Here is a 13,049-nt window from a genome sequence, read left to right as displayed (position 1 = left end):
CTACGGCAACGACGACGACGACGTCGAGGCCGCCTCGCCGTACACGACGCCGCCGTCCAAGGGCGCGTTCCAGGTGCTGCGCAACTTCCGCGGCAGCGGCGGCTCCGGAAAGCTCCACGGCCGCGCCTTCCCCGGTGCCGCCAAGGCCGAGGGTGCCGCGCTGCCCGACGCCTTCATCAGCTCCCTCGCCGACGACGACAGTCCGCATGTCTTCTCCAAGCGCGAGGCGGTGCACGAGATGCGCAACGTGGGCCGCACCGACCTCCTCACCGTCCCCGCCGCAGCCGCGACGGGCGCGGGGCTGTACGCGCTGCACCAGCGCAACGCGTCGACCGACTCGCTCGGATCCTCGTTTGGCGCCGCCTCGCACTTTTCCTACCCCTTCCTCTCGGCCATGCACCGCCCCAGCCTGGCAGACATGTCCAATGCCGCCACCTCGGACGCCGACGCCGCGCCGCGCGGCGTGGTCGGCGGGATCCCGGCGTCGGCCGGCTCGGCGGCGGACACGACGACGCCGCTGTCGGTCCACTCGACGATGCTGCCCTATCCGGCCGCCAACCTGACGTCGCCGGCATCGGTGGCCGCCACCATCGCCGCGCTCAACCTCTCGCCGCGCGACGTGGCCGCGCTGGCGAGCATGGCCAACCCGCACCTCACGCCGCCAGGCGCGCTGAGCCCGTACCACGAGGCGATCCTGATGCAGGAGGGCGCCATCGTCGAGCTCAGCCGACACGTCTCGATGCTGGCTCTCAATGATGACCTCGACTCGACCGTGTCGGTCGACGGTGTCTCGAGCTTCGACGTCAAGGCCAAGCCCGCCGGCCCTCGATTCATCGGTGCCGCCGCCGCCGCAGAGCAGCAGCAGCAGCAGCAGCAGGGTGGAGGAGGCTGTGCGTCGCCTCTGTTTCCCTGGCAGTCGGTCGACGAGGCCCGCGCATCGCCCATGCTCGTCAGGCCGCCTCCGCGTGCCAGGCTCACCGAGACGTCCGCCTGGAACCTGACGCGACGCCAGAGCACTGCCATGCGCGCCGCGCCCGTCGAGGCTGCTGGCGCTGCGCTGCCCTACGTCTCGATCGACATGGCAGAGGCCAGACACAAGGCCGAGGCGGCGCTGGACAACCGAGTCACCGTCGACCCGTTCGAGGACGGAGACGAGGAGGCCGTCGTCATGTCGGCCATCAAGGGCCACCCGATCGCCGCAGCGTCGCCCCGGGCCAGGCTCGTCTCGACCGAAGAGGCCATTGCATCGGCGCGCGTGCGCAGCTCGATGCGCGCAAAGAGGCAGGCATCCTTCAGGATCACAAACGAGGCCTGACCGGTCGATAGTTGAGCTGCCGTAGCGCGCTCACCGTCCAACGCCAAGCATAAGGCGTCGGTTTCTTGACTCCAGGCTCGTCTCGTATCACTGTCACTACCGTCAATAGGGTCTTCTGTGTCGATTTGCGATCGCAACCGAGTTGCTGCATCCTCCTCATACGTGCGTAGAATGGAATGGCTGTGATCGTCTGTTCCCGCATCGATGCAGGCGACTTGTCGGGTCGAGGGGAGACTCGCGCGACCTTGAGATACTTCGGATCTTCGTCTCATTACGCTCATCTACGCCGGCGCAACGAGGACAAGCCGCCAGCCAGCGCTCTCCGCTCGAAAATGACACTGTCGACGAGAACAAAGACAGAGAGAGGCGCAGGAGTGCAATGTCAGCAGACGATCCGGAGGAGCCTTGTCGAGCGAAAGAATGGACAGACTCACCAGACCCCGAGCAGGAACACCAAACACGCGACTCCGAACGCCAAGGTGGGCACGAGCAGCCGCATTGCCTGCAGCCGTCCGCCCGTGGCTGACAGGAGCGTCTCGCGACCAGGCATCAGCCGCTGCGTCGTCTGTCTGAGCAGGACAAAAACGGCACCGAACGACAGGAGCACCGGCGCGCTGGGGAGCGTCGAGCTCGGGCGGAGCCTCTCGGTGATCGCGCAGCGGTCATCCCGCTTCGCGCCCTTGGCGTCGACGCCGGCGCCATCGACGTCGCGACTGACGAGCTTCGTGGCGGCGCCGAAATATCTGACGAGGAACGACCAGCAGTAGAGTGCACGGATGCCCAGCCCGAAGGCGTTGGCCCAGACCAGCAGCGTCTCGGTGCCGCCCGTGGCTCCGGCGAGCGAGGGCGGTATCGCCTGGGAAAGCCAAAGCGACGCGGCGAACGAGACGCTCGCGGCGATCAGCACCTTGCTGTAGCGCTCGACCTGCGCCTTGGACGCCGTCGACTGCAGGAAGCCCTCGGTGATGCCGTTGATGGCCATGACGGGAATGTACCAGGTGTAAGCGCCGAGGATGGCCGAAGCCGAGGTGCCAAGCGCCCAGCGGGGGCCGGCCATGATGTAAAGAAAGGCAGTCGCCAGCGGGGCGCCAAAGCAGATGAAGAGCATGCCCAGTATCAGGTGGACGCGAAGGAGGGTAGACACCAGCCGAGAGATCTCGTCGAGTGACGACAGCGACATGGACGTCCGAGCCTGGTGGACGCCCTTGCTTTCCGTTTCCTCGGCGGCCGGCTCGATGCTGTGCAGCGACTGGGCGAACAGCAGACGAGTCGTGTCTTCGATGGGCGAGAAGAGAAGTCGCGCGACGAGCGATCCGTAGTTGCTGGCCAAGGCGTAGCCACCCTGATCTTCGAGCGAGGCGAACTTGGCTACGGCTAGCTTGTCGCCCTCGGTCAGGACGTGCTTGAGCAGGCCCTGTTTGGTCATTGACCAGCAGAGTGCCAAAGTCGCCGGGTCAAAGTAGTCGCTGGGCCGTGCCGCGGCGAGTTTTGTGGTGTCCTGTGTAGCAGCGTCTGAAGCTGCGGCCTGTGAGCCTCGGTCGCCGCGAACGGCGTAGATGCCAAACGTTGCCCGATGTCCAAATCGGCGAAGGAACCACTGCGTGTAGACAAGCAGGATGGCGAGTCCGTAGCACACCTGGCCGATGCCAAATGCGAGCAGGCCCATGGACTTTTCCGCATCGCCGTAGCCCGAGATCAAGCCACGTTCCATCAGCGCAGGGAGAGCGACGACGGCGCCGATGCTGGTGACGCATTTGACGAAGATGGCGACGCCCTCTGCCTGGACGCGCAGGGCCGGGTTGCCGAGGGCCAGGGACCGAATGTGCAGGGGCTCAGAGACGAGCTCTGCCAGCGCTCCTAGGACGTAGAGGGATACGGAGAGCTTGAAGGTGGCGGCTTCTCTGAGCGATGCCGGCGAGAGGTGGTGGACATAGACGTAGCCCACGACCAGGGAGAGGAGAAGGCCAAATGGGATGGGTAGGAGCGAGACGTTGTGGACGCTGTCGCGAGAGGCACGAGCACGGCGAGATGAGCCATCCTTCGGCCCGCTCTTTTCTTGAGGCCCATCTTTGACGCTGTCCGACTGTTCGGCGAAGGGCTGCTGCTGCTGCTGCTGTGGGCGGATGAGGACGTTGCGAATGGCCTCGCGGGAGAGAAAGAGGATGGTGGATAGGAGGAGCTCGAGCTGGATGTTTGCTGCGCCAAAGACGTTGGCAGGGACCAGCCGGACGAGGAGCTGGTTGAGGACAAAGGTGAGCAGCCGTGCGCTCATCTGCAGCAGAATCAGCGAGCTGGCCGACGAGGCGGCATCGGCCCGTCCCGCTCCCGACGGGACCATTTCGGGCAAGCCGGATGTCGAGCTCCGAGACTCGTCTGGCGGCGCCGTCGTTGTGGCTGTATGTGTACAGCGGATGTCGGCTCGGTCCGAAGCCGCTGGGAGAGCGACAAAAGAAAAACCCTCGTTCGGCTGAGCCGTCTGTCAGGGTGGCTAGAGCAGGGAGGGTGTGGTGAGGATGCAGATGGTGGAGAGAGGTGGGCAGAGGCTGGCTAGGGTGGTCCGTATGGCCAAGAAGACCTCGGGTTCGGACGGACCCTGGCCGCAGAAACTCGGATCTCGGGCTGAAAGGACAGCGTCCGGATGTGGAGCATTCTTGAAGGCAGGCCAACCCTCTCCTTCCTGGCTGACCAACCTTCGCCCGCCTCCCCTCGCTGGACTCTTTTTATGCCTTTGAGCACCACCACCATCGTCTTTCAGCTCCATCTTACTCGCTATACCCTTAGACGGCCCTCGATCTTCTTTTCAATGTCGGGACTCGCTCCGGCTTGCGCTTCTGGCCGCACGATGCGGTGCGCGGTCCGGCTCTGCCGAGGTACGGCGGCTTCGGCCGGCCCGTCGCGCAGCTTGTCGTCTTCGGCCAGCAGCCGCTCCGAGACGACGGCGACGACGACGACGCCTCAGGCTCGACTGCGCTTCGCCCCTTCGCCGACGGGCTACCTGCACCTCGGCGGTCTCCGTACTGCCCTCTTCAACCATCTGTACGCGCGCAAGCTCAAGGGCAAGTGGATCCTCCGCATCGAGGACACGGACCAGAACCGATACGTGCCCGGCGCGGTCGAGGCGCTGCAGCGGACGCTCGAATGGGCAAAGCTAGACTACGACGAGGGACCCGGAAGGCAGGGTGCCGCTCACGGGCCCTACGTCCAGTCAGAGAGGCTCGACATCTACCAGCGCTACGCTGACAGGCTGCTCCAGGTGTGTGCCAGCCCTGACCCTGCTGCTCACCCTATGAAATGAGATGCTGAGCGCGACTGTATTTCCTCCTCCTCGCACCAGTCTGGGAAAGCCTACCGCGACTTTAGGGCCGAGGTGGCGCAAGATGTCCACGCGCCCAAGTCCAAGGGCATTCCGCTGCGAGAGCACTACCTTCCACCAGACGAGGATGAGGCACGCAGGCTCATCCGCGAGGGCAAGCCTTTCGTCGTCAGGCTAAAGGTACGCCGCGCGGTAGGAACTGGTCAGGCGCGCTCCTGCATCCCATCTCACCTTTGGTCTCACCTCTGCCCACGCTCGACCCCCTCTGGTACCTTGACCAGGCCGAGACGGACGCCATCAGCCACCAGGACCTCGTCTATGGCGACATTCACTTCCCCGCCGACCCGAATCGCGCAGGCACCGAAGATCCGATCCTAATGAAGAGCTCCGGCTGGCCCACATACCACCTCGCCAACGTCATCGACGACCACGAGATGGGCATCACCCACGTCCTCAGAGGAGAGGTGAGTGGCACATGCCGAGCTCACAAGCTACATCGCGACAACGTCTCCGCCTGCGCTGATCACACCACGAACGCTCTCACCGATCCGTCCCGCCCGTCTTCCCTCCGCCCGCGCAGGAGTGGCTCCCGTCGCTGCCGAAACACCTCTGGCTCTACCGCGCCCTGGGACTGGAACCGCCCAAGTTTGCGCACCTGCCGCTCCTGGTCAACCCGGACGGGAGCAAGCTGTCGAAGCGCATGGGCGACGTGCGCGTCGAGGACTACATGGCCAAAGGGCTCGAGCCCGAGGCGCTCAACAACTTTGTCGCGCTCATGGGCTACAACCACATTGCGGCGCGCAGCGACGCAAAGGAGGAGGGCTCGCACAGCAACTTTGAGGTCATGTCGATGCACGAGATGATCGAGGGCGTGAGTTACCGAACGGCTCGGAAGGCACCACGAGCGTTGGGAGGGACCGCTGACATGCTCCAGACGCGGCGCGGGCCCATTTCGACGCGGAGGCAGTTTGACATCGCCAACGTGTCGCACTCGCGGGCGGCCGTGGATCTGTCGAAGCTCTACTTCCTCAACGGCAGGCACATGGCGCTCAAGCTCGACGATGGCGAGGGCGGCGGACAGCGGGAGCTCGTCGACAAGGTCAAGCCGCTGCTCGCGGCAGAGTTCCCCGAGGTGTGAGTGTGCCGAGCCCCGCGTTCCGAGCTGCTGCGCGTGGCACGATGATGCTCAACGATGGTGATGTGGTCTTTGCCTTGCTGTTCTTCACGACGACAGGCAAGAGATGGCGGACGAGAGGCTGGTGGAGCTGCTGCAGATCACAAAGGTGCGTTTCCGCCGGTGTGCGACGGGTAGACGGACCTTGCCCTTCGGGCGCCTGACAACCCTCTCTGCCATCCTCTGCCGTCCCTCTTCTGCTGACACCTGTCCACTGGGACCTGCATGCAACAGGGAACATCACCGACCTACCTCGACTTTACGCACTCGGTGCAGCCGCTACTGCGCGTACCGACATGGACGTCGAGCTCCTCTCTATCCCTCTTCCGCTCCACTTCCGCCATCTCGATGCACTACGCCGTATGCATCGAGCAGCTTCTCTCGCTCCTCCGTCACCTTCCCTCCGATGCCGAGTCGGGGCCGATCGCGCAGGAGGACGCGTCAAAGCTGCTCAAGGACCTCGCCAAGTCGGTGGCGGAATCCCTCCATGCCCCCCGCGATGAACGGCAGGAGCTGGTCGAACAGGGCGGCAAGAGGGCGGCGAGAAAGAGGGCAAACGTCATGCTGCCCATTCGCTTTGCACTCACGGCTAGGGACGTGAGTGTGCCACCAGCGCCGAAGCATCCCAACCCCCTCCAGCGCTCCCCGATTCCTGACACCCCTCCTTTCCCTTTCCTCCCTGCAATTTTTTGCAAACCCTTCGTCTGATCCCCCCCCCCCCCCCCCCCCCCCTTCCAACGACCCGCAGAAAGGTCCGACGTTGGCCGAAATCATCTCGTGGCTGGGCAAGCAGGGCTGCATCGATCGGCTAGAGATGGCGCTCAAGGTGTACAACGAAAACGGCCTGGCTTAACCCCGCCTTCTTCGCGAGCGCCCGCTGATCTCGTCTCGACCACGGCGAGGTATCGTCGCGGGGAAGGGCGCCGAAGCGCGCGTCGAACGCTCTTCCTCGGTCCACATCCCGTCGCGCAGAGTGGATCAACCATCTACTCAAAGAGCCCAAGAGAGCGAGCGAATCTGATCGCACCAAGGCGATCTGGTATCTAAATCGGAACGCAGGTATGCATAAACGAGAAAAGAATATGTTGCGGCGCGCCGCAGGGTGGGCAACGGCGGCGGCGCGGCGAGGGGCTGCCTAGGGCCGGCCCAGGAAGTGCTCGAGGCCGTCGTGGCCACCGTCGTGATCGTCGTCGTCGTTGCCGCCGCCGTAGCGCAGGGCATCCTCGCGAAGGTGGAGGTGCACGTCGGCGGGCTTGTACGTCCGCGCCGCGCTCTCGTACGTCGTCGGGCTGGTGCTCGACAGGTCGCTCACGAAAAACGAGGCGCCCGTCGCATGGTCGTAGGACCGGCTGGCTGCGAGGTCAATCGGACCCAGCGAAGGCCACTGCACGCCCGTCTCGCGGCTTGCCGATCGGCTGCTGTAGCCCGGCCGCTGGGCGAAGCCATACGCCGAGGGGGCGTCGGAGGCGAGCTTGATCGGGCCGCGGCCGCTGTCGCTCGTCTGCCGCGCCCTTGATAGGCGGAAGGGGATGCCGCCGCTCGAACCATGCTCTGCGAACGAGCCCGAACGCGAGGGCGGCAAGGGTCGGGGCCCGCTCGGTTTCGGAGAGGTCTGACGCGATGCCGCCTCGTCGCCCTCTGCCGCCGCCGGAGCCTGGCTGCCCGAGGCCGATCGCCGCACCTTTGGCAGCCTGGTCGGGGTCCGATCGACGCTGGCGCGATCCGGCGTCGGCGCCATGGCCGCCGGCGCAGAGGCCCGCGGTGTCCGCGAGGAGGGCGTCTGCGTCTGCGCCTTGTCGGTGGGCCTCTTCCAGGCCGCCTCGATGTACTTTTTCCTCCAAAACGTCTGGCGGTCGCCCTCGGCGGGGAGCAGGCCGGCCGGCTTGCTGTGCTCCCACAGCTCGTTTGCCTTGACGTTGCCCCACTGGCGGGCGGCCTCGACCTGCTCCTCTGTCCAGTCGTCGAGATCGACGCTCTTGACCTTGGAAAGATGGACGCCGAGCGAGCGGTGCACGCCCGAGCACGAGATGCAGATGAAGATGCAGCACGGCTGGTTCCCCAAAGCCCAAGACGCCCAGCGCGGATCTGGGCACGTGGGCGAGAGCCAGCGTTTGGCGAGGCAAGCGAGATGGAACAGGGGAAGGGAGACGGCGTCGGTCAGTGTCGGGCTCGGCACAAAGCCTGATTGCCATCGTGGGTGGTTCGACAACTCACCCGGTGCACGGCAGTCGGCGCAGAGCGAGTTTTCTGGGCGGTGGGATATCTCAATGATCTCGGTGGCGCGGGACATCTTTGTCGAAGTGGTGGAGCCGTGGTCTGGAGCCCGCTGCGCCGCGTCCGGCTGCAGCTTGCCCATCTCGGAGACGGGCGCCGAGGTCGGCGTCTCGCGGGCCGGAGAACCGATCGACGACTTGCCAAAGCTGCTCTGGACAATCTCTTCGATCCGGCGGTCGAACTCCGAGTCGCCTTCGAACGACGAGCTCGACAGACCCTCGCTGATGTTTGTCCCTCGCTGGTGGTTGGCACGTGCATTGTCGGCGTCGCCGCCACTGAGGCCGAGGGCGCTGCCGTTGCTGTCAAGGTAACCGTAGATTGGCGTCTTGTTCGAGATGCCGCGCTCGTGCTTGGAAGCTGAACGCTTCGGCTTGTCCTCCTTGGACCCTTGCTTCCAGACCGAGGTGTTGGCATAGCTCTCGGAAAGAGTCGAGGCGTGCCGGCCACCTCGGCGACCCTCGCGCCGCCTCTCGCTGAAGGCGCTCGGGGCCTCCGCGGCCCTGTGAACATCTCGCGTCTCGCCGGCCAGGTCCGTCATCGACTGGCTGAAGGGCCTCTGTGCCGAATGCTCAAGGTCGCTCCGTCCCGCCACGGCGCCGAAGTCGTCGAACATGCCGTCCTCAGCCACAGCGCCGGACTGCAGCGCCGGATCCATGGTGAAAGGGGTCGCCCGGACCGCCCGGTCCAGTTTGCGGACGCTCGAGGTGCCGTTGAGCAGGCTCTCGATGGCTTTGGCGATGGCCTTCATCCAGTCGCGCATGGTGGCTTCATCGGGCGCCTGGAAAAAGCGTCGGCTGTCGCGGGTGACGACCTCGAAGGCGAAGCGGCGATCGACGCCACGAGCCTCGCGCACAGTGGCGAAGCGGAGGTCGATGAGCGGATTCGACGGCTCCAACACCTTGGCATCCTTCCAGTCCGCGTACTCGCCGATGTGCCCGGATCCTGACAGGACCACCCAACACTCCCTCCAGTGGTTGGAGCGGTTGACGGCGCGAGGGGCGTCGGAGCCAGCTGGCCCCGTCACCGGCTTCGACATAGCCCACAGCACGCCCTCCTTCTTCCTCTCCTGTCCTGGCGCCACCTGTTTCGGTACGCCACGAGACGCTGATGGGCCGGACGATGCTTGCGACGCAGCGGCGCTTGGGGTGTCTACGTTCAGGCCGCCGATGCCAAGGCCAGCTGCCGAGGAGCTCGTCCGGGACACGTCGAGGCTCGCGGGCTGAGATGGTAGTGTCGAAGAAGCCTCGCCAGCCGTTGAGCCGTCCATGGCCTCGTCGACACGCCTCGGTACCGGCTTCTCGCTTGGCCGAACAGCTTCTTTTACGGCCGCGCCGTAGGCCATCAGGTATTCGTTGGCATTCGAAACGTGCTCGAGTAGCGGGCTCTTGGGCAGGTCGACGGCGGCGCGGGAGCTGGCGGCAACATCCATCGCCGTCGGCGCCGGGAGCCTCGGCGACGCGACGCTGTGCAGATCGCGCGGCGGCACGTCCGACAGCCTGTCCATCGGGTTAGGAGATTGCAGGCTTGGCGAAGCAATCGGAGTGCCGGCAGCAGCGGGCCGAGACGAGTGGACCTTGAGGGAGACTTTGCGCCTGATTCCAGAGGTCATACCCTGATCTCCACCCGAGGCCTTGCTCTTGCTCATTGGAGACGCGGTCGGGCCCGTCCCTGCATCTTGCGTTCTGCCAGGCGCCGTCGGCGCCTGCTTGCCCAGGTTGAGACCGCCAAAAAAGTTGCGGATTTTTTGCCCGGCCTGCTTTGCGCCCTTGGCGCTGCCGTAGTCGGGCTCGCTGGCCGCAGGATCGGGATTGGTGGACACGTCCGCACCGCCGAGCTCGACGTCTTCGTAGGCGTACGACGGCCCCGTGTCTGCCTCGCCCGCCCTCTTTAGGCCGAGCTCGACCAGGCGGATCTGTTCGGCGACCTCGTCGCACTTTTGCTTCACCGCGCCAGCGCGTAGGCTGATTGCGCTGCCCGCGGCCTCGACGCCCGAGGTGAGGTCGGCCAGGGTACGAGAAGCCTGAGGTCCAGGCCAGCCTGGTCCCCAGATCGTATGCGGCGCAGATGCCTGCCAGTTCGAGAGCCGAAGCATGCAGCGCGTCAGTTCCAACTCGGCTTGACCGCCATGGAGCCTGCTGAGGATGCGATAGAGGTCGAGACGGGCGTGGTCGAAGCGGAGCTGGCGAAGACGCTGCTTCTCATCCGCCCTCTCCTGCTTGATCGACCTGTCGCCACCGCCGTTGACGTGGCCATTCGAGGACGAGCTAAACGCGCTGTTGCCCGTCTCCGGCACAACGCGGCTCGAGAGCCACTTTTGGGTCTGCGAGTAGTACGCCTTGGACTCGGCCTCGAAGCTCTTGATCTGCTCGATCGCCGTGCGGCACTGGTCCAGCACCTGGGCAAGAGGGCGCTCGATGTTCTGCTCCAGCATGGTCGCCTGCTCCCGCCTGTACCTCGAGGTGCGCTCTCGCGACTCGTCACCGAGGCTTTGTCGCAGCGGCGAGAGGGTGTTGGGCGCAAGCGCGGCGAGATCCCGCATCGCTTCGTCCAGGGCATCCTCGGCCTCCATGGACGCGAGAATCCGCATGCGAGCGTCGTGGGCAGCCTTCAGCGCGGCCTTCGCCACCCTTTTGAGCGCTGCCGACCTGCGATCAAGGTTGGCGATGGCGGCTCTCAAGATGGGCGAATCGCTTTCGAGGTCCGCGAGCGAGATCTCGGTGTGATCGACATGCGGTACCGCTGGCCCGGCCCCTGCGCCGTCATCGGCCACCGACACCCTAGAGACGCCTGCGAGCGCTGCTGCGCCAGGATCGGCATCGAACAGGTCGCTGCGGCTTGGGTCTTGGTTCCAGGCTGCGATCAGCGCGAGAGAGTCGGACGGCATGACACTGCCGCGCTTGGCCTCGGTGCCGACAGGCTTGGGAGCGATCGGGGCAGCTGGGACGTCGACCCAGAAGCTGAAGGCGGCAAGCACCTTGGCCCTCGTCCGGCCCGCATCGACTTCGACGAATGCGCAGCAGCACTTGCCCGTCCCTGGACCTTTGGCCGCGCCCAGGGGGCCAGTCGTCTCCGAGCGCCGCATCGGCTTCCACTTCCACTCGAAGTCGCAGTCCCTGGCCCCGCGGGTCGTCCCGCCAGCCGCGGCGGGAGAGGGATTGACGACTACCCGCGACACGCCCTCCAACGCAGCGGCCTCTGCGGACGTGAGGGCGGAGCTGGCCATGTCGATGGCGTCGACCAGCTTCTGGGACGAGTCGGCGGACACGAAGAGCACCTCCTCGAGGCCTTTCGATGCCGACGACTGCGCAAAGTTGGCGTTGTTCCAGCTGGTCGCGCTGGTGCTCGATTTGGCTGTCAGGGGCGTCGAGGGCGCCTCGGCGCTGGCGCAGAGGCGAAGGCGGAAGCGGAGATCGACCGAGTGCACTTCTTCGCTCGTCGCTGAAGCCCTCGGAAGGCGTCGTGCCCAGACGCGCCGCGCGTGTTCGGCCGGCGGCTCGATCTTGAGCAAGAGTCGGGATGGATCAAAGGGCGTCCGATCCAGGCTTTGGTTGGCACTGTGCGGCGCTCCGTCGTCACCGCTCTCGGACACCGCTGCGGAAAAGGCGCCGGGCTGTGCACCACCGCGCGCGCTGGGATCCGCAACAAACGCGATCGCTTCGTGAGTGTGGGCGATTGGCCCCCGCTGCAGAGAGCCGGCGTCCTTGGCGCCGTGGAACGCATCATCGTTCTCGCAACTTCCCAGAAGCTGGCAGTCGGTCTCGAGGTCGAGCGGTACGACCGAGGTGGTGAGCCTGCTGTCCCTGCCAAAGGTGAGGCTTTGCAGCTTGGCCGTGGTTCGACGCCGGACCTGGACGCTGCTACCCTCACCATGGCTCTCCGATGTGGTCGGACGGCTGCGGAGGCTCTTGGCGTCGGCAAGTGGCCCAGTCCCGCCGACTCTTGCAGTGTCTGGATTGAGGTGCTGTGTTACGTGGCTCAGAGCATCAACGTTTGGGCTCCTATCGAGATTGCCTGCCGCTTCGCGCGCCCTGCGTCCGAGCTCGGTGAACGCCTCTCGGGCCCGCAGGCCGATTTCGACGCTCTTTGGGCGGAAAGCGCCGTGGCGAGGTCCGGTTTCGGGAGCGGCGAGAGAGCTGCGCTTGTTGGTCGGATGCTGGTAGGCAGCGTGCGAGGCGCTGGGGGGTGCAGCTCTGCGTGGCGAGTCGATGGGGCCAGGATGAGCGTGATCGATAGACAGGTCTCGGGTGAAGCTGGAGGCGGGTGACGCGGCCTGCGAGATGGCCGTGGTGGCATCGATGGTGAGCGAGAGGACAGAGAGGCGGTGCGGGTCGCTGAGGAAGAGCGAGTGGCCCGGCAGGTCAAAGGCGCTGGCCGACGAGCTGCCAGCATGCGAAGGGGCGTAGCCGGGAGACGGCGGAGCATGCCGAGAAGCGTTGGCGGCCGACCAGCCGACGTTGCTGTGGCCGTGGTCCCTGTCTCGCTCGCTCACCCGCAGGTTGCCGTCGGACGCCTGCCGGCTGGGCGTAGGCATACCGTCCAGGCCCCGGAGCGGCCCGCGCTGTACAGCTCGAGGCTACAGCCGGTCTTGTGAGCTGGATGGGGACCTTCCGATTCACTGTCCAGGCCACCGGCTCCTGAAGCGGCGTACAGCAGCTGGTCTGGGTCCTGGCCGGCCAAGCTGCGCAGTAGCTCGACCTTTGGCGGTGCGTCGTGCTGTGTCACGCCCGCAGAGCTGCCCCAGTCGGGATCGTCTGGCCCGGCACGGTCACGGCCAGGTATTTTGGCGTCGGCTTCGCAAGGGCCGGATAGGGTCGGATGCACCGTCGCAAGGCTACCGCCGCTTGGTCTGCCCAGCAGAGGAACACCCCGGAGTTGGCGCTCGGGATCTCCGTCGTGGAAGAGGTGCTGAAGGCGAGTCGTAGGGGTGCGGTGGCGGAGCTGAGCGTCGGTCGCGAGGTGAAAGAAGCGAGCAG

The 13,049-nt window shown here is 65.7% G+C and overlaps 4 protein-coding genes across 4 annotated transcripts in view; 2 read left to right on the top strand and 2 right to left on the bottom strand.

Moving 5' to 3' along the window:
• Window positions 1-1,315, top strand: part of PFL1_01576 (uncharacterized protein) — a gene marked incomplete at both ends in the record, with an annotated part of 4,360 nt that extends 3,045 nt beyond the window's left edge. Inside the window, one exon of the mRNA XM_007879086.1 lies at window positions 29-1,315. Within this exon, the coding sequence (XP_007877277.1) occupies window positions 29-1,315 (1,287 nt within the window). The remainder of the gene's footprint in view (window positions 1-28) is intronic.
• Window positions 1,316-1,592: 277 nt separating this feature from the next.
• Window positions 1,593-3,653, bottom strand: PFL1_01575 (uncharacterized protein; the record flags this gene model as incomplete). Its single annotated transcript, XM_007879085.1, has 2 exons — window positions 1,593-1,653; window positions 1,750-3,653. 2 exons carry the CDS (start codon window positions 3,651-3,653, stop codon window positions 1,593-1,595), a joined length of 1,965 nt encoding a protein of 654 aa, XP_007877276.1.
• A 504-nt stretch (window positions 3,654-4,157) lies between these two features.
• Window positions 4,158-6,655, top strand: PFL1_01574 (uncharacterized protein; the record flags this gene model as incomplete). The annotated part of the gene is made up of 8 exons (XM_007879084.1): window positions 4,158-4,568; window positions 4,650-4,808; window positions 4,910-5,092; window positions 5,209-5,499; window positions 5,596-5,762; window positions 5,863-5,911; window positions 6,037-6,399; window positions 6,551-6,655. 8 exons carry the CDS (start codon window positions 4,158-4,160, stop codon window positions 6,653-6,655), a joined length of 1,728 nt encoding a protein of 575 aa, XP_007877275.1.
• A 282-nt stretch (window positions 6,656-6,937) lies between these two features.
• Window positions 6,938-12,607, bottom strand: PFL1_01573 (uncharacterized protein; the record flags this gene model as incomplete). The annotated part of the gene is made up of 2 exons (XM_007879083.1): window positions 6,938-7,887; window positions 8,017-12,607. 2 exons carry the CDS (start codon window positions 12,605-12,607, stop codon window positions 6,938-6,940), a joined length of 5,541 nt encoding a protein of 1,846 aa, XP_007877274.1.
• Between the last annotated feature and the right edge of the window lie 442 nt (window positions 12,608-13,049).

Source organism: Pseudozyma flocculosa, assembly GCF_000417875.1.
Source record: "Pseudozyma flocculosa PF-1 unplaced genomic scaffold scaffold00004, whole genome shotgun sequence".
Lineage (NCBI taxonomy): Eukaryota > Fungi > Basidiomycota > Ustilaginomycetes > Ustilaginales > Ustilaginaceae > Pseudozyma > Pseudozyma flocculosa.
Note: the sequence above shows the minus strand (reverse complement) of the source record. Positions and strands in the feature narration are given on the sequence as shown.